This window comes from Atractosteus spatula, chromosome 25 (genome assembly GCF_055471065.1).
Source record: "Atractosteus spatula isolate fAtrSpa1 chromosome 25, fAtrSpa1.hap1, whole genome shotgun sequence".
Classification (NCBI taxonomy): Eukaryota; Metazoa; Chordata; class Actinopteri; order Semionotiformes; family Lepisosteidae; genus Atractosteus; species Atractosteus spatula.
Window position 1 is genome coordinate 726,114 of NC_142730.1, and position 22,839 is coordinate 748,952.

The following is a 22,839-nucleotide window of genomic DNA, read 5'->3' on the forward strand; positions in this document are numbered from 1 at the left end:
TATACATGCAGAGTCATATATCAGCTCTTCATGTGCACCAGTAGCCAATGGCGAATGTTAGAGCTCTGTGCTGGAGTTAACCTGGAATTGCCTGTAGAGGCTGAAGACTTGCTGCCCCGCTCATTCGGCGAGTTAAAATTAGCCTCCTTTCTCTTCCAGGCGCAGTGCCCTTTTTGTAGCGATTAGTCAAAGCAGAGCTGTCTAATTAATAACGCCTCATCTCTCAGGACATGTCAGTTACTAGCTCAAGATGCAAAAGAAAACTGCAGTCAGGGACATGGGAGCTGCTTCACTGCTTAAAGGGGTAGTTTGGGTGGTTTACTGTGTTGTGCTGAGTCTCCCACTCTGGGGGTACTGTCTCTGATCTCACTGGGCTTTACTGCACTGTATTGTGTTTTTACCCTGATCTCACTGTGATTTTCTGCACTATACTGTGCTTTTACCCTGATCTCACTGGGCTTTACTGCAGTGTATTGTGTTTTTACCCTGATCTCACTGTGATTTTCTGCACTGTACTGTGCTTTTACCCTGATCTCACTGGGCTTTACTGCGCTGCACTGTGCTCTTATCATGGTAGTCCACAGTACACTTGTGTAAAAACCGGTTGGGATATGGGCTCCAAAAACCCAGACACGTCCGGATGAAACACCAACACCGAAAACATTCACCAAACGCCCATATCTGTTTCTCCCCTGTTCTTCTTGCAAGACCTGAGACCGTGACTCCTGTCGCTGCAGGGCACAGCCCTCGTGGCATGGTCTTTCTTTCGGGGGCCGGCAAGGAGTGAGAGAACAGCAGCCGGCATCCCTGTGAAAAACCAACCCTTGGAAGGGGAAACCCCCGGGGAGTCTTTCTACAGAGGAGAGGCGGACGAGATCCCAGACCTTGTGAAGGCCAAGCTCCTCCCTCCCTGCTGCAATGTAGCAGTGACCCGGAGGCGCGTTACGGCAAGAGTAGCAGGGGTGGGCTGTCTGCAAAGGTCAACAGGATTTGTTTTCAGGAGCAAGACTGCAAAGGTAATGGATACCCCTGCTCCACTGTGGGAGGCACCACCACCCTTCGCCCTGAAGAGCAGGTTGCCGTGAAAACAAAGGCTGAAGGTGTCAGGAGTCACAACGTGATAAATAGCAGCTCACTGTGAAGCCCGGGGGCTGCTCCTGCTCTCCGAGCGCAAACAACACCGCAGTCCTGTCCCAGGTGACGAGCTCACGCCCGCTCACAGAGCCTGCGGATTGATCGCAGAATCTCCAGGAACAACGCAGGACTCGATACCTCCACAGCTCCTGTGTGGAGCCCCAGCCGAAGGGATTAGATTAAGGAGTGCCCCTGTGGGAAAGTTTCGCCCGTGGCTCTGGTGCTCAGTGCTGAAGTACTCAATGGCGATTGTCATAGTTCGTTGTGCGTACTGTTACCATGGCAATAATATAATAATCTGCCACCCTCATGAACCATAACACTGTTGTGCTAGTACATGTAGTTATGTCTTTGAAGAATAAACGCTGGTACGCTGTAGTTTACCACAGTGCTCTCTAGTTTATTACCCGATGCCTGAGATCGACAACAGTGTATTCGATTACAATCAGGGGACACCTGGCCATGTCGGGGTGGAATTAACCTTCACCTGCTTCCTCTCGCTGTAATGAGAGGTGGCCTCTCCTGAGCCACAGCAGTCCGTGACTTCGCTAGCCCAGCAGTGGGCCAGAACAGGCGATGGCGGCCGCTCGGGCGCCTGAAACTCCCAGCTCTGCCCAGGGGCTTGTCTCCGGGTGGGCGAATATTTCCCCAGCGATGAGCTCGGGAAGGCAAGGAGTCTGGGCTCTGTCTGAGCCTCCTGGGCCAGGGCAGGGCCACGGCGAGCCCCTGTGATAGACGATGGGGCTGTGATCACGCACGCAGGCCTGGGGCCTCTCACTCAGAGAGGGGGGAGTGCGCAGTCTCACAAAGCGCAGCGTGTTTCGGCTGTGAGAAACGTGCAGGTTGCTCTCGTGTTACAGCTCCATTTCGGTGTTTTTGTTTTAAAGAATGTCCATGTCATGCGACACCGGCGAGTTATCCAGGGGACGCTTTTAACGCAAGGCAGCCTACAGCGGGGGAGGGCCTGAACACAACGGTTCTCATCCTATCCCCTGGCCGTGTTTGGGGTGAAAGATTTAGCAAGCCGGTGTGGAAGAGGGGTGCAGTCTTCCAGCGTGATGTCTGTTGAACCCTGGGGAGACACAGGCAGGGCCTTCTGGTCTCCCCTGGGTGAGCACTGGGCTTTCCAGGGGCGTCGAGTAAGGGAAATTACGGTGTGGCTCCGGTCTAGAGCAGCAACGCTCAGCGGAATTACAGCATAACAGTACAAAAACATTTACCATAGTAAAATTATAGTATTCTTATAGTCTGATATAGTTGATATCTTGATATCGAGCCATAGTCAGAGGCTCACTGTCAGAGTGCATCCTGGGTTCTGTAGCATTAAGTGGACAAGAGGGCACATGAAAGTATAAAACCTTTTGCAATAACGAAATATTCAAGATGCCATTCTGTGTTTCCGGTAGTTCCTGGAGATCATCTTCCCCGTGAGGAACAGGTGTTGTTCAGCTTGTGCAGTTCGCTCTGCTGAAGGCGTGCGGTGCACTCGGGGCCGGCTGGTCCCACTACAGGGCTTCCGGGCGAGAGAGGAGGAGTGTGAGGGTGAGGGTGGCTGCAGCGAGGTGAGCTTTGAGTGATTTGAACTCAACACTCTCACACCTCTACCCTGGCTAAAAAGCACACACATCCCCCAGATCCCAAGCCTACCTCCAATCCAATAAGGCCAGCGGCTGTGCTCATTGTCTCGCGGAGTGTTTACCTAGCTCCAGAGCTTTTCCACTCCATCATCTGGGAGCTTAGTGCCAGGGAGGTCACTCCTGGGTCCGCCCGGAAAGCCGCAGAGAGAGAAGGGATTTGAAGGCTGGCAGAGCCCCAGTTCCCTCCCCCCACTTTCCATCCAAACTTAATTTCCTTCCCTTTCTTCTGGATTTTAATCCCTCTGTCTGATTGTTCTAAGCCTCTCGACTGGGCCTATGGGAATGTTTTTTGCAAGGAGTCCCATTTTAATTAAGATTTAAGAAGCATCCCAATAGGCGAGACTTAGGGGCTCAGACGAGCAGGATGAGCTGAAAGAGAAGGCAGAGAGAAAGGAGGGGAGGCAGATGGGGTGCAGACTGTGTGCAGGAGCACAATTCATATATTCCTCACAGTGAGATCAGGGTAAAAGCACAGTACAGTGCAATAAATCACAGTAAGATCAGGATAAAAACACAGTACAGCGCAGTAAAGCCCAGTGAGATCAGGATAAAAACACAGTATAGTACAGTAAAGCCCAGTGAGATCAGGGTGAAAGCACAGTATAGTGCAGTAAAGCACAGTGAGATCAGAGTGAAAGCACGGTATAGTGCAGTAAAGTTCAAACTGCAGTCACGTGCAGTGACATCATGTTAAAACGCAGTTTACGCAGGGAGAGCACAACTGTAACCAAATCTGTTGCAGAGTAAAGCTTGCAGAATTCTGCGCACGTCTGCCCTGGTTCAGTGCTGCACAGGGACTCCAGGCTGGGGTAGACGGCTCGTGACAGCCGGGCAGTACAGGCCCGCTGCGCGCTCTTCCAGAGACAACCTGCCCCCCTGTCGTCAGGTCGGAGTGGAGGTGTGGGGGGTGCCTCCTCCTCCCCTGCCTTCACCCCCGACACACAATAGACTGTTTAAGTGACTCGGGCCACAAGTCGCAGCCAGCCGGCCGGCCGGGGTGTTAATGAGCAGGCAGGGTCAGGCCAGCGGCCCTCCCCGCTCTTTCAGAGTGAAGCACAGGCTTACAAGCACCATATGTCTGGGGTCCCCGAGTCAAGGGGGTACTCAGCCGGAAAGAGACAGGGGTACACAATGGAGCCATTCAAAGCCACTGAAGTCTGCAGAAATCCAGAGAGTGGGGAGGCACCCTTGCCGGCTCGCCCCATGCCGCTCGGGAGGCAGCAGCAGTCAGGATGGGTTTGCTCGGCCTGATTTCCGCCGAACTCACTAAGGGGCTGGTTTGCGTGGGCTGGCACTGGCTCTGAGGTCTTGGGTACGACTGTGGGTCTGGGGCACCTGTCTGTGGGGAGTCTGCATGGGCCTGGGGCCAGCAGTGACGCCCTGCTCCTCAGATGTGTGCTGTGGGCAGGTGTTTCCCATGGTGCTCTGGAATCTGCAGGGCTGTGCTTCATCTCTGCCTCCCTGCTGGGACAGCCAGCCATGCTCCCTGTGGACCCCACATGCTCTTATGTGGAAATGCTTAAGAACACAAGACAGGCCTCAAACATGTGACCTTTTGACCCCTCTAGCCTGTTTGGTAATTAGTTGCTTAAAGACTCGCTTGTTTTTTTTTTAAAGAAACCAGTATATTGGCTTCAGTTACATGTGGCGATATCTTGTTCCACACTCCCGCAACCCTTGGTGTAAAAACATACCTCCTGTGCTTGGTTTTAAAAGCTCTTCCCAGTAGTTTCCACTTGTGGCCTCCTCTGTTCAAGACTAAAGATTCAAGATAAGATAAATATTCAAGAAAAATATTCAGTTCCTCCAGCCTGTCAGTGAAGAACATTTCCTTAACCCACGAAATGTATCTGTTTGATCTTCTCTGGAGTCCAGAGCAGCCATTTCTTTTCTATAACATGGAGACCAAACTTGTACACAGTGTTCTAAATGAGGCCTTTCTAGCGTGTGACACAGCTTGATCCGGCTGCCCTTGGTTAAAACTATCCCACGTTTGTGGTTGTTTCCCCGCTTTGATTAAAACACGTGACCCGCGTCTCAACGGTTTTCGTAAGCAGCCTCTTCCAGCTCAGTGTTTGCCTTTCTATGCTTGTAGTTTTTTTATTATTTTGACTACCTGCATGCACAAACCCTGTGCTTTTCTTCCAAAAACCTTCACTTAAAGCTCTGCTTTTGAAAGACAACATGGAAGAGCCTTGCTCATGCTAGACCACCGTGACCAACACGCGGGAACCTCTTCTAATAATGATAGTTAATTGACTTAACGAACTCATTTAAAAAACCTTTCTTCTTTTTAACACTTTAACACATTCCAGGAATTCCCCGTCACACTTCCAACTCCACCGTCCGCCCTTTCCCTCCTAGTTTTCTTTCTCTTCCGCAGAGCTGGCTTAATTATTAATTGATTAATGAGCTCACTCATTAATCATTTAGCGGTTAAACACGAGGGGAAGGGGGGCTGTTTGCAGAGGAAGTGGTCGATGTGTGAAAAGCTGGGAGAGAAATAATAATAATAAAAACCCTGACTCCACATTTCCTTCTAATTATGTTTCGGCGATAATCACCGCGAAGGCAAGGAGTTTCAGGAACTGAGCATTTTTCTGCCTCTGTTCTTACTTGAACACCCCCATGTTCTCTGCGCCACAGAGCAGGACCTGTCAGAGCTGTCAGGTACACCTTTTCGTCTTCTTCTCAAACCACTTAGTCATCAGGAATTTAAAGAGATTTTCAAATCCCGACCGAAATCTGATTAACCGAATAAAGTTTGGCGTTAATTAAAACTTCTTCCCTTAATTTTTCTTGATTTTTTTTTAAAAAGAGAACAGTAGTTCTCACTTGGATATCAATGGACTGAAGCCATTTTGGGGGGGGGGACATGCAGTTATACCTGTTGTCATCAGTCCGTGATATTTACGTAATTTACGTCGCTTTACGGGAGAGGGTCTAATAATTTAATCATCACAGGGGAAAATGGGTCTGACGTTAAAAGTTTTTTTTTAATTAAAGGGAAAAATCTTACTAAGACACATCCACAGTAAAGATCGCCGAAACGCAACTTTGAAGTAAATGGATTGAAAGGGAGATAAACTATTAATCCTCTTCCTGGACTCGATGTATGTTGATAGTCGTTACCAGGGCGTGATGTATCTGCAGAATTACACTAATTTATACTTTCGCAAACATATAACCCCCCCCTGGTCCACTCACAAGCTGGCGGTCGCACCCCACGACAAACACTTTATAAAATACTCTTATTAATAACGCCTTTGCTCCCAGAGCTTAATTTAAGAAAGGACCGACATTCCTAGCTCAAATGCTTCTGTAGTCTTAATCCGCCCCGGTTGGTTAAGACCTAAATAATTCCAGCTGCTTCTAGAGTGTTGTGAGAATTTGAGAAGAAGTGGGTCTTCTACCTGTAAACGTTGCCACGGGTTATTAATATATATATATAGCGCCTTTCATCCCAAACGACCGCACTGCGCTTTTACATACAGAAGGGAGTTTCTCCAGCGAGGCGATAGACGAGGCAGGCACTCCATTAAAAAAAAAGATAAGGCATTTACAGCGTTACTATCCTCGAAAAAGAGGAAAAAAATAATTGAAAAACGGGCAGCTTCCCTATGGCACGGAGCCAGGCGGTACTCTGTGGGGGGAGAGTCAATTAGCAAGCGTAGGCCGCAGAATCCCCAGCCTCGATTAATTGACACCCCTGGGCGTTGAGCTAGTGTCCCAGCGGAACGGAACAAGCGAAAGAATCCCCCCTTTGTTTTCTTTCGTTTCCTGCAAGAGCGAGTGACTTGTGTGTGTTATTTTTTGTTCCGTTTTCGTTTGTTTTTTTCCCCCCACGTATTGAAAGAGCAATTGCAATTAATTATTCCTTTATTCGTTATAATTTTTTGTCATCTTTTTTTTAGGACTGTACCCGGGGGACCGGGCTCCGCATACGATTATTACTATGATGATTACTTACTCGCACAACTTCAGAACAAGAAACTGTCACAGGGAAGGAGGGAGGGGGCTGTGGGTGTCTTAGCATCGTGCCCTTTACCGCTGCCTCCCTCTGCCTCTCCGCGTTTCAGTAATGGCACGGAGAGTTAATGATTTAAACCTTTTCTTAAAAGCGTGGTAAATCGCCATGAAGGCGCAGCCGACCAAAATAAAAACAAACTGGCAAGCAGAGCAGCCGTCTCTCGTACGTATCGGGAAAGCACCTGGGGCGAGAGAGAGCGAAACACCACGGTTTGGTCAACAGACATCTTGTCAACAAGCTGACGGGCGCCGCGCAGGGTAAAAGTGGTTTGGGGGCTTCAGAGTCTGCCCTGCGGCTGGCTCGGATCTTTCTCTTTCTGCGCGGGGGGGTGACAGTCAGAGGAGAGTCGGAACTGAAACAAGACTTCGGGGAGTTTTCTTCAGCTGGAAAACTTCTCGGGGCCCCCCTAGGGAAGACGCGAGCTTGCTGTGAGGGGCTGGGATGAAACTGCGCGGCCGTGAGCGCTCTGATGCGGGTGCGTCGCAGCAGAATAGCAATTAGAGAGAGCAGAGCGACTGCAAAACGCGGAGCATCGACAAAGAGTGAGGCGATCCGCAGCACAAAGGTATTCAACTCCACAAGCACGGCAACTAAGGCTTCCTTCTTCATTCAACGTGAGCTTGAGAGCCACCAGTGTATAACTGAGAGCGAGTTTGTGTTCTGAAGCCTTCTTTCATTCCTCATTTCAATTCACTGACACTGGCAGTGAAGTCTATTGACAGTCCCCAGGCTCGAGGATTCTTTATGAAGACAAATGTGCTTTTGTGGGTTTTCTCCTTCCCCCTCCTCTTCAGCACACGTTGACTTCGCAGGCAATCCCTGTTAGCGTCGTTCCTCTTTCTGGGAAGCAGGAGTCACTCGGTCAGCTGATGCTTGCTCTTGATTGTGAGACGGCTCGAGGGGTTCCAGGTTCGACCCCTCTGGGTGTGGCAGGGACTCGGTGTTCCTGTGGCCGGTGCCCCTGCAGCAGCGGGTGGTGAGACAGGAGCAGGAGCCGGGCGAAGACCGGGCCTTCTCTGGGTTTCTGATCTGCTGCGAGGGCTGACTGAGAGTATGTGAGTGTCTGCTGGGGTCTCACGGTGGCACACGGGTCAGCATTGTCGCCTCACAACCCTGGGGCCCTGGGTTCGATTACAGACCTGGGGTGCTGTCTGGGTGGAGTTTGCATGTTTCCCCCAGGAGCTCTGGTTTCCTCCCACAGGCCAGAGACATGCTGGTGGGTTTAAAGACTCCTGGGAAAACTGGCCCTGGTATGTCTGTATGTCCTGTGATGGACTGGTGTCCTGTCCAGGGTGTGTGAGTGTGTCCTGTGATGGACTGGTGTCCTGTCCAGGGTGTCCCCTGCCTTGGGCCTGTTGCTAGCTGGGATAGACTCCAGCTCGTCTATTTGGAAGAAGTGGTCAGAAGACAGATGGATGGAAGAGAGTTCCTGTGTGTCCTCCAGCTGTGAACTGTGTTGACTGTGACCTGCGGTGTCTTTAATCGGTGAGGATGGAGAAATCGGCACAACCGGAAGATCCCACGTGACCCGCGTAGCCCGTCCCAGAGCCTCCACACTCGTCACACCCGGCCCCTGTCAGCTCAAGCCAGCCGTTTGCCCTTCGAGGGCTTTCGGAACTCCGCCGCCCGGATCCGGGTCAGGGCCTGTGCCTTTCCGGACGCAGAGCCCAGGAATTCTTCACTGTGCTTCCCTACGGATGTGGGGGGTTTTTTGCTCATCTTCCAAGACTGCCTTGGCTCTCCGATGACTCGACAGCAACGGCAAAAAGTGACTGAAACACCTTGTGTTTTTTCTCCGACTCGCCCGTGATGGATCGGCACTCCAGAGCCGTGTCCCGAGGAAAGCTCTCTGGCTCCTGGGACAGCAGCAGGACGCAGTGTAACACCTCTCTGAAGGACAGGAGGCATTGATTTTGAGATTTTCCGGCTCAGTGCAAGCCAATGTGACAGATACAATGGGGGAGGAGGGGGGTGTTGGAGTGCTGATGGCAGTTGTGAGTCTTTGTGTGTGTGGGGGGGCTCAGAGGGGGGTTAGTGAGAGAGGTGGGGGGTAAGGCAGGGAGGGCGCCCCTTCTCATTGAAGGCCTCTGTCAGAGACAGCTCACACAATAAGGACTGAAGATGTGAAGAGGGTGGTGGAGAGGATTATAAGGGGAAAACAGCTCTTAAAAAGCTGTTAGGCAGCAATTTATTAAGAGGCAGAAAAGCAGGAGAGGGGAGCGGGTCAGAAGGAATGTTGCAGAAGGAGAGGGCGTGGATAACTCCTCTCCGGGCTGCAGGGGCTGAGAGGGAGAGGGAGAGGGAGCTGGGGCGGAGCGGACGGGCGAACCGCAGCGATCCCAGAGCGGAGCCCGGCTCGGCAGAACGAGTGCTGGTTCTGCTGGCCCGTCCTGTGTTCAGTAGCTCAGTGTTACAGTTCTGGGCCGCAGCGTGTTCAGTGTCTCAGTGTCCAGAAGAGCGCCAGGCCGCAGTGTGTTCAGTAACTCAGTGTCACAGTGCTGGACTGCAGTGTGTTCAGCAGCTCGGTGTTCAGCTCCATGGGCTCTAGCTGGTGCAGCTGGTGCTCCCGTTTCCAGGCGCTGCAGAAACACCCGTATTAATGCCACGATACAGACGGCAAAGCCATAGAAGCTGTTGAATACATCATGTCCGCAGTCTGCTCTTCACTCTGCGTGGGGGGACACGGCGTGTCCGAGTCACCCGCGCGCGCGCGAGACGAGTCCCTGCAAGTTTCCTGGCCTATTTTCGCGTCTACAGCGCCGTGAGATGATATTCTATGTCAAAATCCGGATTAAAGCGCATTGACCGAGCATGTTTTAACCTTGCTGATTAGAGGGTAAAAAAATACAAACCTACAGGTCGTACTATTTCTGGCGTTGACATTGCTGCTGGAATCGTCCCAACACACACAAAAAAAAAACCGCTAAAATTGAACAAGGATCTGAAAATAATTCTAATAAGCCCATTTTTCTTCTCTGAAATGCTCAGCGACTGAGAAAAACGGTTTAAACGTTAAAGACGGGGCTGACAAGTCGCTTACGACTGTCAACATCCATTAGTTACGGATATTTCCTGGATTCGGAATATTAAAGGTTTTTTTACAGATTACATTTTTAAAATTCACATAATTAAGCCGCTAAAGCACCGTCAAATAATTGGCTAATTCGGCAAAAAAGGACTTAAAAGGAATTTTATATGAGTCATTAGCGTAGTTACGGTTTTGTGTGCGTTCAGCATTTCCAATAAGAATTCAAGTGCAAAGAATTAGTTTTTTTTTCATTCCGAGACGTTATTTTTACTCAAGCGAGCACGTCTTCGCAAGACAAGACACGCGAAAGAAAGAACCGAAAAAAAACAAAAGAATTAACAGCAGAAAAATCAGAGGTGTCTCTGTGGCACGCGGGAGCGGATGGCGGGGCCCCAGTACACGAAGAAAGAAAACAGGAGTTTGTTTTTAATGGAAGATCGTTACAGCTCCCTTTCCGAAGAGGGAAAGAAATCGGTTTTCTGGATTTAGGAGGACAATGGGGCGCGGCGTCTCCCCCGATTTCCCGGCTCTTAGGGATGGGCACGCGGTCGTGTCTCGGGAAGAGGGTTCGGCTCCGAGCGGGGTCCCCCTCGCGCTGGGGGGGGGGTATTGACTCGGGCTGTGCGTGTCCCGCGCTCAGATGAAGTGTATAATTGACTGCTGACAAAGGCATAGCAGAGCCGGCTTGTTCCCTTTCAATAGAGCACCTTCAAAAAGAGGAGAGAGGGTAAATCCTGCCCCCCCCCCCCCCCCCGTCTCTCTCTGGGGAAAAGGCGGCTATTGAAAACCTATTAAACACGCATTTAACAGGGCTGGATTGGAAATGAAGAGGCTTATTTAAAGAGAGGGACGGGGGCACAATAGCGGGGTTCTGGACGCCGTATGTCTCCCTTCTTTCAGCGGCTGTTACAGGGGGAGGCCCCAGCACGCTGTGTTAAAGCGCTCCCCCCCCCCCTTCTTTGGGGAATAGTTTGAAGGGGTTTTAGTGCCGCCTGAACGGGCCTCCCTTTATCACACGGTCGGTCACCGTTTTCTCTCAGCTTTTTTAAACGCACAAAACAAGAAAAACGAGGGCAATTTCCCCCTCCCCCCCTCTCTCTCTCTCTCTCTCTCTCGATCACTTCTTAAAACCCACTTTCTCCTCTTCTCTCCGCCCGCCGCGCTCCGCGAGCCGGAGACCCTCGCTGCGGTGTCGCTGCTCGTGAACTGCAGCTCCGCCTCGACAGCATCGGTATTCACTCTTCCAGCGCGATGGCAAGCTTATCCTATGGGTTGATTATGCATTCCATACCTTTACTTACTTAATATTGCTTTCATCCTGATCTCACTGGGCTTTACTGCGCTGTACTGCGCATTTATCCTGATCTCACTGGGCTTTACTGCGCTGTACTGTGTTTTTACCCTGATCTCACTCCGCACTGACGTGCTGTCTGGATGAGAGCATCCAGTCGTGGTTGCAGAGGAAAGTCTCTGTAAAATAAACGAGACAAACGGACCAATGAGGCGGATGTGCTGACGGCCTCACCACCCAGCCGCCCGATAATTACAGCACCACAAGCGCCGCTAATTACAGTCTAGTTAATAATCCCGGGGCTCTTCTCTCCAGCAGCGCAGTGCTGCAGCGCTCTCGGTGCGGACAGCGGCTTGCCTGCTGTCGCCAGCGATGGCGGTAATAAGGATGAGGAGGGTGGGCTCTATGTCGCCCTTTCCTTGCGGTGTGTGTGGGCGCCTGTGTCCGGTCCGCGCTCGGAGACCCCCCTGCGCTTTCGGAGTAAACAGTGTCACTCTGAGCAGATTGTTTCTTCTGCTGCTGCTCCCTCAGACGCCCTGCAGTCTCCTCTCTCTTCCAGAGGGAATCCGGTTCCAATCCACTTGTAAATGTTCCTGGATGTATCAGACGATCTCCTGGTGCATGATCACGCCTGGTCTTTGTTGAGGGTCTGAGCAGTGGGCATGGTGGGCACAGCAGAGGGCAGAGAACCAGTCTCTTCACTGTCTCACCTTCCTCACATCCTTTCTCTCTCCTCCTCCTCCGTCCCAGCAGGCAGGGCGGCCTACTTCTCCCAGGAGCCCAAGGACCAGGTGGTGGTGTCAGGCCAGTCGGTCACTCTGCCCTGCGTGATCGTGGGGTACCGCGGGATGGTGCAGTGGACCAAGGACGGGCTGGCGCTGGGCGGGGAGAGAGACCTGCCAGGTGAGGTCACTGTCCGGCCGTGCGGAGGGGGGGGGCTGCACCAGGACACTGCGAGGCAGAGAAACACGTTGTGTTGGCAGGTGGCAGAGGGGTGCAGTGGTCACCATTGCTTTTTCTCAGTACTGGGCTCAGTTCCTGTCTGTGTGGAGCTTGCATGTTCTCCTCTCATTTGCATGTGTTTCCTCTGGGCGCTCCGGTTTGTTCCCATGGACCAAAGACGTGCTGGTGGGTTAGTTGGCTTCTGGGAAAATCGGTCCTTGTGTGTGTGTGTCCTGTGATGGACTGTCCTGTCCAGGGCGCATCATGCCTTGTGCCCAGTGCTTTCTGGGATAGGCTCTGGGCTGCCAGTAAGTGGTTATTGAAAGGATGTGATAATGTTGTCTTGTTTTGTGCTGGCTTGACGGCTGTCTGCCTCGCGTCTCCCCCTGCAGGCTGGGAGCGGTACTCCATCATGGGCGACGCCTCGACGGGGGAACACAGCCTCTTCATCGACTCGGCCGAGCTGGGGGACGACGCTGTGTATGAGTGCCAGGCCACGCAGGCGGCACTGCGCTCCCACCGCGCCAAGCTCACCGTGCTGGGTAAGGGCCAGCGCCCGTTTTTAACCCCAGTCCGGGCAGGACTACAGACTAAAGAGGCTCAGTTCCTCCAGCCTGTCAGTGGGAGACACTCTCTTCGGACTAAACTCACTCCCTTCAGACTAAAGAGACTCAGTTCCTCCAGCCTGTCAGTGTGGGACACTCCCTTCAGCTCCAGAATTTATCCAGTTGCTCTTCTTTGAACTTGATTCCAGAGCAGAAAAACAAGATTTTCACTGACTTACCCAGAACCACTTAAATGAAATGAACATGTCCCTGGGTTGCTGGGCTGTCAAATTCAGTTTATGGAGGGTCTTTCCATACGGCTTGCTGAGCATTCAATTTTAATTGGGCTTCATTATTTAGTTAATAGGACTCTGTGGGAAGATTCTGGAAACAGCTCTTAGATCTAACGCATCTCTATAATGAGCTGTGAAAGACCTTGAATTCTTTTTGAAAATGTAAGTCGTGCATCCGTGGCGTCTGTTTAAACAGGCTGTGGAATATTAAGAGAGACAGAAAGTCTCTCTTTAGCTCAAGAGCTGGCAGGTATGTTCACGTACAAGCCTGACAGCCGCTGATAGCACTGCGCTAACTCCGGGTAAAAAAAGCCCAGCTCGTCTCCATTGGGCTTGATTGATCGAAAAACGCCGAGAAGACGGTTGATCTCTGCAAAATGTTCCAAAATGTGATTCTGAGTTTTCAGGGTTATCACTGGGGCGCAGTCGCAAACTGACTAGCATGAACATTGAAAAGTCAGGATTCTGCGCAGTTAGCACATTTTCCAGTGAGTCACGAAATCTGTCAGCGGCGCGGCCCCTTTCTGAATTAACGCAGAGTGATCTGCATCGCGTTCGACAGAGCCTCTGGCTGGGGCGCCGCGGCAGAGCGAACGTGGAGCGGCAGTGCCATCTAGTGGCCGCACTGAGTATTGCAAAGTCCTTCTTATTGCTGGCGGACGTTAATGACTTAATAGGTTCCACTTCAATTTGGGAAATTATTTCCTGTAGCTATTGTTTCTCATGTTTAAGTACGTCTCCTAATGTAATGATAAAAAACTTTGTTATATCATAAAACTATATACCCCTGTTCCTCTCAATACTACCTCAGTTCCTGCACTGACTGGCTGTTGGAACTGAACCCTTTTAGTCTTAAACAGAGAAGTCTGTGAAGGGACCTGGCGCCAGTATTCAACATCCCCGACGACACTGGCAACATCAGCCCGGCAGACTTCTTCAGAATGAACAGTAAACCATGAGCCAGAGGTCACAAGCAGAACAGGCACTTCTATCCGATTGTTGAAGTCGGTACCCTGGCTTCTTCCCCGAGCTGGCTGGAGGAGATCCTGGGATCAGTCAGCTCCTAACGATGTCAGATGGGCTCAGTGGGTCAGACCAAAGGCGAACCGGCTGGGTTATGGGGTTACGGAAAGTGTGTGACGCTGTTCCTCCTGCCAGCAGGGGTGCAGTCTATGACTTTGTGATAGTAATAATCCTGCCTGCCAGCACTAGGTGGCAGTGTGGTGCATCGCGAGGGTGAGGTGGACAAACAGGGTTCCCAGATTGATTGCTGCTTCGCGGGGCAGTTCCTAATATTTTGGCCGGCGGTTGTGTGTTGTTCCAGTGCCCCCGGGGGACCCCGTGGTGGAGGGCGGCCCGGTGGTGAAGCTCAAGGCCCACGCACCCCACAACCTCACCTGCCGGGCCGCGGGCGCCAAGCCCGCCGCCGAGATCACCTGGTACCGGGACGGGGAGCTGCAGGAGTCCGCCATCTACTCCAAGGTAAGGCCTCCCACCAAGCCTACAGCGCCCCAACATCGGAGAACCGAGAAGGCCGTTACCCAGAATTCTCTCCGGCTGGCGTGGCGCCGTGTCGGAGGCTCCAGGGGGCGCTGTGCACTTCTCATTCTCACCCTCTCTATCCAGAGTGTCATGGAGGATGGGAAGAGGGAGACGGCTGTGAGCATGCTCCTGGTCACCCCCGAAGACAAGGACACCGGCCGCACCTTCACCTGTCGCGTCACGAACCCGGCCGCGCCTGCTGGGAAGCAAATCTCTGTGGCCCTCAACGTGCAGCGTGAGTCCCAGCACACTGAACAGCCCAGTCACAGGGCTCTGGACTCGACTAGTCATTGTGGAGTCCAGCACACTGACACAGCCCAGTCACAGGCTCTAGACTCTTCTAGTCCCTGTGGAGTCCAGCACACTGACACAGCCCAGTCACAGGCTCTAGACTCTTCTAGTCCCTGTGGAGTCCAGCACACTGACACAGCCCAGTCACAGGCTCTAGACTCTTCTAGTCCCTGTGGAGTCCAGCACACTGACACAGCCCAGTCACAGGCTCTAGACTCTTCTAGTCCCTGTGGAGTCCAGCACACTGACACAGCCCAGTCACAGGGCTCTAGACTCTTCTAGTCCCTGTGGAGTCCAGTACACTGACACGGCCCAGTCACAGGGCTCTAGACTCTTCTAGTCCCTGTGGAGTCCAGCACACTGAGACACAGCCCAGTCACAGGGCTCTAGACTCTTCTAGTCCCTGTGGAGTCCAGTACACTGAGACACAGCCCAGTCACAGGGCTCTAGACTCCTCTAGTCCCTGTGGAGTCCAGCACACTGACACAGCCCAGTCACAGGCTCTAGACTCCTCTAGTCCCTGTGGAGTCCAGCACACTGACACAGCCCAGTCACAGGACTCTAGACTCTTCTAGTCCCTGTGGAGTCCAGCACACTGACACAGCCCAGTCACAGGCTCTAGACTCTTCTAGTCCCTGTGGAGTCCAGCACACTGACACACAGCCCAGTCACAGGCTCTAGACTCCTCTAGTCCCTGTGGAGTCCAGCACACTGACACAGCCCAGTCACAGGCTCTAGACTCTTCTAGGCGTATACAGTAAATATGTCTGTTTTTTCTTATGTTTACAGACCCCCCGTCTGTCACCCTGTCTGTACAGCCGCAGACGGTCATGGAGGGATCAAAAGTCCTTTTCCTCTGTTCTGCTTCTGCCAATCCAGAAATCACGGGATACAGGTCTGTACATCTCCTCCACGATACCAGTACACCCAATACCCCCCTCCCCAAGCCCATACTGTACAATAACTGCATCCGGGTCCCTGTCTCCCTCTCTCCTGGAATGCACCAGTTAGGAGAGTTTCAGATCTCTATAATATGTATAGAAAAAATCTTAAAAGCATGTGGAAATAACTCTTTAATCAGGAGTGCAGTGATGAAGACAGGGGTGCAGTGATGAAGAGCTGTAGTGATGAAGACAGGGGTGCAGTGATGAAGACAGGGGTGCAGTGATGAACAGCTGTAGTGATGAAGACAGTGGTACAGTGATGAAGACCTGTAGTGATGAAGACAGGGGTGCAGTGATGAACAGCTGTAGTGATGAAGACAGTGGTACAGTGATGAAGACCTGTAGTGATGAAGACAGTGGTACAGTGATGAAGACAGGGGTACAGTGATGAAGACCTGTAGTGATGAAGACAGGGGTGCAGTGATGAAGACAGGGGTGACGCCTGGGGTGACTGTGAGGTGTCATGTCTCCCCCTGGGCAGTGCCCTGTTGCCCAGCACTCGCTGATCGTGTCCGGCTCTCTCCCAGGTGGGCGAAAGGCGGGGTCCCGATTTCAGAGGCCAATGGGGACAGCCTGGAGGTGACCGTGGACCACACCTACTTCACCGACCCTGTGTCCTGCGAGGTGTCCAACTCTGTGGGCAGCACCAATGTCAGCACGCTAGTGGACGTGCAGTGTAAGTTCCTGGCTGACCCCGAAGGCACCATATCAATGATTGAGATCAAGTTCACATAAGCACCCCCAAACCCTGCTGTGATCACTCACAGTCTCTGTGGGAGGTCAAGGGTTAATTGTGTGCTGGTCACCAGCATGGCCATCATCACACTGGCTTGGGTGGTGACTCTGAGTGGGCATTATGCCAGAGTTCAATTGCATTATTGATTACATATTGTCTGTTTTTAGCCCACGCATACATCTCGCCAGTAGACTGTATTGATCAGGTGTCGGCTGTGCAGATCACGCCGTGTTGATCCCGTGTCCGTGTCTGCAGTTGGCCCTAGGCTGCTGTCCGAGCCCAGACCGCTGGTGGTGGACATCGGGATGGACGCGGCCTTCACCTGCTCCTGGACGGGAAACCCGCCCCTCACCCTGGCCTGGACCAAAGTGGGCTCCAGCGTGGTGAGTTAGGGCAGCGAGGTCAGCTCTGCATCTGGCCTGCTTGACAGGGGTGTTGTAGCAAGGAATCCCTCATTGTCGGGGGTTCAGGTTTGGGTTTAGGGGTGAGTTAAGGGTTAGAGGTTAGGGTCAAGGGTCAACAGTTAGAGAATAGGGGATAGGGTTCAGGTGTAGGATTAAAGGTTAGAGGTGTGGGGTTAGGTTACAGGTTAAAGGGTTAGGATGAGGGATAGAGTTCATCATTGGGTTTAGGGTTTGGTTTAGGGTTAATGGGTTGGAATAGGGGATAGGGGTTAGAGGTTATGGTCAGGGTTATCGTTAATTCACCATGTGCTATCGACCCCCTGCTGTCCCCCAGGTCCTCAGCAATGGCAACACTCTGCAGCTGAAGGCCGTCACCCAGGAGGACGCTGGCATCTACTCCTGCAAGGCCATCGTGCCACGCATTGGCGTCGCCGAGAAGGAGGTCACGCTCACCGTCAACGGTCAGCGCCCCCTGCATCCGTCCTCCCTTCCCTTCGGCCCCTCTTTGGCTCTCGTCTTGTCTGGGATCTCCTTCTTTCTCACAAGACGCTAACGGGAGGAGGCCCGTCAAGCTAGTTTCATACCCAGTAGCTAATTGATCCATGGATCTCTTACAGTTATTAATTGAAAGAAGGGTATCAGTTTCAACAACATGGACAGCTTGTTCCACACTCCCACCACCCTTTGTGTACAGAAGCACCTCTTGTTCTCAGATTTAAATGTGCTTCCCCATAGTTTCCATTTTTATCCTCTGCTTTGTGTTTTGAGTGTCCATGTTGACAAAGCACACTGGGATGTATAGACGAGTGACTTAGAGGATTTTGAACACTTGTATCATGTCCCCTCGTAGTTTTCTCTGTTCAAGACTGAAAAGGTTCAGTTCCTTCAGCCTGTCAGTGGAGGAACTTTGTAATAATATAGGTAAAGTCGTCATCTTCATCATTATTTCTGCCTGCCTGACAATGTGCCTCCCCCCTCTGTCACCCCAGGCCCGCCCATCATCACCGCCGACGCCACGCAGCACGCAGCCAAGAACACCAAGGGCAAGCTGGAGTGCCTGGTGGGCAGCAGCCCTCCCCCTGACAAGATTGTAAGTGGGTGTGGCACGGTAGTAAGTGAGCTTGCTGTGAAAGTGGGCGTGGTTGAATAGCAAGTGGGAGTGGTGAAATTACTAGTAAGGGGGCGTGGTCAGATTGTAAGTGGGCGTGGTGAGATGGCAGACTTGTGTGCTGTGAAAGTGGGCGTGGTGAGCTAGTAAGGGGGCGTGGTTGAATAGCAAGTGAGCCTGATCTGGGAAATGAGTTAAAGCAGAACCAGCAGCTCGAGGAGCCTGTGCCTTTCATGTCACACTCACAAGGTGTTATTGACAAGCTCTTCCCTCTCTCTCTCTAGGTCTGGTCTTTCGGGGAGACCACCCTGGCCGCCGGCACGTCGGGGCGCTTCTCGGTCACCACGGTGACGACGGACCGCGGCACGCTCTCCTCGCTGGTGATCGCTGAGACGCTGCCCGAGGACTTCGCCCTACGCTACAACTGCACCGCCTGGAACCGGTTCGGCACGGGCACCGCGTTGGTCACTCTCAAGGAGCAAGGTGGGGGGCAGCAGGGCGCTCTCCCAGCTCAGGGGGGCCTTGAGTGTTGCTGGAGGGTAGAGGGTATTTGCTCATGATTATCTCAATAACGAGATCAGCGCTTCATGGACATAACAGGACCCAGTTCCCAGTCCTTCCCAGTTACAAGCTTCTGCCATGTTTTCAGGTATTGATGCTGTAAGGAGACCTAAGAAGCCTGGCTAGGAGGAGCAGCAGCGATGGTTGAATAATGGTTATTTCTAAACTGGAGAATAAATTAACATAGTTGCTTACTGTCTGTAGCAGAACTGTCTCTTAGGTCAGCGAGTACCAGGCACCTGAGCCCATAACAACTCACAGGGACACTCACTTTCAGGTTCATGAGGCCTTGTTGCAGAGTTTTGATAGGGCTTCTACACAAAGGAATCTTGAGAAGCGCTTTTCTTTCTTCACGAGCGCTAGAGGCCCTTTGGCGGCCTCTGGTGGCGAGCCGCTGATACTACAGTCCCTTCACACACCAGCCTGCCTCCTCACCGTTTAGGAAAGCGCTCACCCGGGTGTAACCCAGGGGTCCTGACGGCTCTGCTCTGTCTCTGTTGGCAGAAGCGCTCCCTCTGGTGATCATCGTGGGCGCTGCAGTCGGGGGCGGCTGCGTGCTCCTCATCTTCCTCATCACCGTGGTCTCCCTGTGCTGCAGGAATTCTGGGAAAGGTGAGGTCAAAGATCACTGCCAAGCACAGCAATAATGTACCTAATTAGACCTTCTCAGCTGTTTTTCTGCTTCCTAAGGCAGATGAGAACTTCAGGCTACTTAAAAGTTTCTCTACGTAAAGTGTCGCTAAGTAAGTGAAACAATACAAAATGGTCTTAGAATATTCTTAGTTAATAGTTAGTCTGAGTGGTAAATTTAAAAACCCACCAGTCACAAGAACCAGGACTGGGGTGTCCTGACGTAAACATGGGGTGATGAAGATCTTTAATCCCCGAAAGCCAAGGAAGTTTTTCTCCAGATCCACTCTCTTTGTTAGTTTCCCGATCTCACAGTCTCTCACTCATCCTCCTCTTCTTCTGTTTCTGCCCCCACCCCAGGCAAGAAAGGTGCCCGTTTGTCCAAGAGTGACATTAGGGTTCAGATCGTGCACAGCGACCACAATGCCGCGCGAGCCAACGAGGACGAAGAGGACGTCAAAGAGCCAATGGTACGTCTCCGTTTCCTGATTGGCGGGGCCAATGAGACTCGTTCTGCAGCAGAGACGTTCTGCTCGGGTTCCACCAGCACCAGGACTTCTCTATGTGAACCAGCACAGGCTCCTCCCCCTGCTGTGACACCTTCCAGTTGCTTTCCTGCATGTTTGCAGCATTTAGTGCCAGAAGCTCGCAGATGGTAAAATCCGGAACGGATTTCTGGATCGAACTGCAGCGTACATCTGCAATTTGGTCGAGAGGGTGTATCTTAGACTTCTAAAATGGAAAAAAACACACAGCTTTGTAAAACTGGGGCACCCTTCCCTTGGTTTTCCAGGCTCCTAACAGTGAGTCTCCCGGGACGTCCCGCACGGAGCACAGCGATCTCCTGGAAGAGGAAGAGGACGAGCGCTCGGATATCAAGGTACGGGGTTCTGTCCCGAGTCACTGGAGACGGTCCTGAGGTATTCCAGCTCTGCCTGTCTGTGGGCCGTGCCAGTGTAGGCCATGCTGTAGGGCACAAACTTACTCAGATTTACACCAGGAAGGCTCTGCCCGTCGCGGACATTCAGCCTATTTCCCAGAGGTCAGATCTCTGAAACGGAGTATAGCGCCCCTCGACAACATGATCATTCGCGCTACCCGGGCTGAGTACTGTGCGGTGTCTGGCTGTAGTATGTGTCCTGGAGAGCACCAGGATCCTGAAGACAGTGCACACACACCGACAGTGAAATGGGTGACAAAATAGATGCCAGTGAACCACTTGTTCTCCAACCGCAAAAGAAAGACGTTAAGGTTTAAAACAATTTAAGAAAGTCCATTTTCTCATTAGAAAGGTGTCTCTCAGGGCGAAGTTCAGCTGTTTCTGTGTTATATGCACAAGTGCAACGAGGGGGCCAGCAGAGCAGGAGGTGTTTCAGGGGGCACACCGGGCAGCCTCCTCTGCCCCACAGAGCACCCGGCAGCCCAGCCCGGCAGCCCGGTGTGCCAGGAGGGCGGGAGAAGCTGGCGGCTGTACTAGCGGCCGCGCTCCTCCTCTTCCTCGCCCCCGGCCTCACCCCGCCCCCCCGTTTCTCTGTTTCCCCACAGGACCCGACCAACGGCTACTACAACGTGCGCACGCACGAGGACCGCCACCTGCGCAGCGGCTTCTCCGAGTACGTGCCAGCCGCGCGCCCCATCTACACGCCCTCACAGCTGCCCTCGCCCAGCCCCCTGTACAGCCAGCCGCGCGTCTACGACTACAGCTCCCGCTACGCCACGGCCAGCGGGGGGCGCCCCAGCTACGAGCCGCCGCCGCCGCCGCCGCCGGAGCGCGCCTACGCCCCGGAGGCCCTGTACCCGGGCTCGGCCTACCTCCCGGCCACCTACGGGCGCGCCTTCACCAGCTACGTCAAGCCCTCGGCCTACGAGAAGGTGGAGGCCTACGAGCACTCGGACCAGGCCAGCAAGGCGTCCAGCTCCTCGCGCTTCTCCTACGCCTCCTCGCACGAGTACGGGCGCCCGCTGCACCAGCGCATGCAGACGCACGTGTGACCCACGGCCAGCGCTCTCTGAGTTGCCCCTCAGGCAGGACCCCTCTGGACACACCAGACACACCGGCCACCCCCCCCCACCCTGCAGACCTGCTTCTCTCTTTTTCCCCTTGTGACGTTGGGTACGTGTGACGTCAGACGCACGCGAACGCCTCACGTCGAGCGTCATTTCCTGGGAGCGGCGGACTCGCTGGCGGGGGCGGAGCCTGGGCGCACGCTCCCACGCGTGTCTGCAGCGGACCTGAGAGCGGTTGTCTGACTCGCAGGGTATTGCGGGGACAGATTCTTTCGGCGTTTACAAGGACCTTTTCACTGGATCTTACACAACTGTAAATGTATATGTTGCGTCTTTGTCTTCGGCGTCTGTGGGCATGCCAGCGGTTTTGTTAAGCACACGCGTGGACGCCTGTGTCCTCATCGTCGCCGGCCGGCCAGCTGGCACCGTCGTGGCGGGGACTCGGAACGGAAAAAACCCAGGAACAGTCCCCGTGGGAACACAGCTCAGTTTTCTGGATTATAAATTCAGCAGGATCCTTTCTTTCAGAAATGCACGATTTCTTCTCTCTTGTTGAAAGACGTGTGTTTTTCCAAGCAGCATGCAAGAGCAGTGGGACAGGACCGCCCGGAGGGAAGCGGAGGTGACCCCCCCCCCCTCTCCAAGCCCTGAGTGTTGGGGGTATCAGAGGTGGTATTTCATAGCCAAAGTGGGAGGCGAGAGGTGGGACTGCAGCGTACAATCCTGGAAGAGAGGAGCTGGAGGGGCGGGTCCTCTGGGGTACACGGCGCGGCGCCCCCTGCTGTCCGCTGCAGGACGCTGGCTGTGTGCCCGGCGGGAGGTGCTGTTCGTGTGGCGCGTCAGTGCAGGAGTCCCGTGTTGTAACTCATGCCTGGTCGGCTGGGGGGGGGCTGTGTCCTGTGGCGCGAGGTACTCTCCCCCTGACTCTACTGACTCTAGCCACGCGGGCCTGTTCACCCCACACACACACACACACACACACACACACACACACACACACCGTGCGCGCACCCCCCCCCAGTGCCAAAGCAAAATTAAAAAAACTGCCCGGCCGCCTGCGGCGAGGGTGACGTCAGCGAGCCCGGGGAGGGTGGGGTCAGGCCCAGGGCGAGCGGAGTCGGGGGAGACCCCTCTGTAGGTCCTAAGGACTGGGACGCTCTTCCCGGCGGCGAGACTGCGGCCGGAACCATGAAGGTAGAAACCATTGCTTGTCTTATTTTTATATTTTATATAAGCCTTAACGTACAGCTTATTAAGCTGCTGTTGTAAATTATCTTTATGTATAATACATATCAGTATATATGAATACCTATATATCTGTTCTGATTTCTCTTCCACACTGTTCCCCACTCCACCCTCCACAGAAGGAGAAAAGAGCAAGCTTCCAGCGCACAGCCAATAATCGTTTTTCGTTTTTTAAAGAAAATGTACTGAAGTTTATTTGCTAAAGGATTTATCGTCGCCTGTATCTTTGTACACATATTTATATTTAATAAAACTATTTGAGATAAAAGCAGCTGGCTGGCGTGGAGTTATTCTGACCGGACCCCTGGACCGGACACAGACACTAGGACAAACCTGGGAGAAACGCACTGACTGCACACGGACCGCCGCTCCTGCCCCGGGTTGTACTCCAACACAAAAGCCCTGGAGGTAAAACGGAGCTGGGCTGGTATTGTGCACCTCACGGACAGCGCGGAGCTGTGGTTGGGCGAC

The 22,839-nt window shown here is 53.0% G+C and overlaps 1 protein-coding gene across 2 annotated transcripts in view; it reads left to right on the top strand.

Annotated features, from left to right (window-relative positions):
- Nucleotides 1-22,636, top strand: part of kirrel2 (kirre like nephrin family adhesion molecule 2) — a 29,477-nt gene extending 6,841 nt beyond the window's left edge. Inside the window, exons 2-15 of one of the 2 annotated variants that reach the window (XM_088905236.1) lie at nucleotides 11,874-12,023; nucleotides 12,455-12,604; nucleotides 14,225-14,382; nucleotides 14,527-14,677; nucleotides 15,523-15,628; nucleotides 16,205-16,353; nucleotides 16,669-16,796; nucleotides 17,152-17,278; nucleotides 17,807-17,907; nucleotides 18,210-18,408; nucleotides 18,991-19,098; nucleotides 19,477-19,586; nucleotides 19,910-19,996; nucleotides 20,662-22,636. In XM_088905236.1, the coding sequence (XP_088761362.1) occupies nucleotides 11,874-12,023; nucleotides 12,455-12,604; nucleotides 14,225-14,382; nucleotides 14,527-14,677; nucleotides 15,523-15,628; nucleotides 16,205-16,353; nucleotides 16,669-16,796; nucleotides 17,152-17,278; nucleotides 17,807-17,907; nucleotides 18,210-18,408; nucleotides 18,991-19,098; nucleotides 19,477-19,586; nucleotides 19,910-19,996; nucleotides 20,662-21,108 (2,171 nt within the window). In that variant the 3' untranslated portion in view covers nucleotides 21,109-22,636. The remainder of the gene's footprint in view (nucleotides 1-11,873; nucleotides 12,024-12,454; nucleotides 12,605-14,224; nucleotides 14,383-14,526; nucleotides 14,678-15,522; nucleotides 15,629-16,204; nucleotides 16,354-16,668; nucleotides 16,797-17,151; nucleotides 17,279-17,806; nucleotides 17,908-18,209; nucleotides 18,409-18,990; nucleotides 19,099-19,476; nucleotides 19,587-19,909; nucleotides 19,997-20,661) is intronic. The other variant, XM_088905237.1, reaches the window with a different exon arrangement.
- The last annotated feature ends 203 nt before the right edge of the window (nucleotides 22,637-22,839 follow it).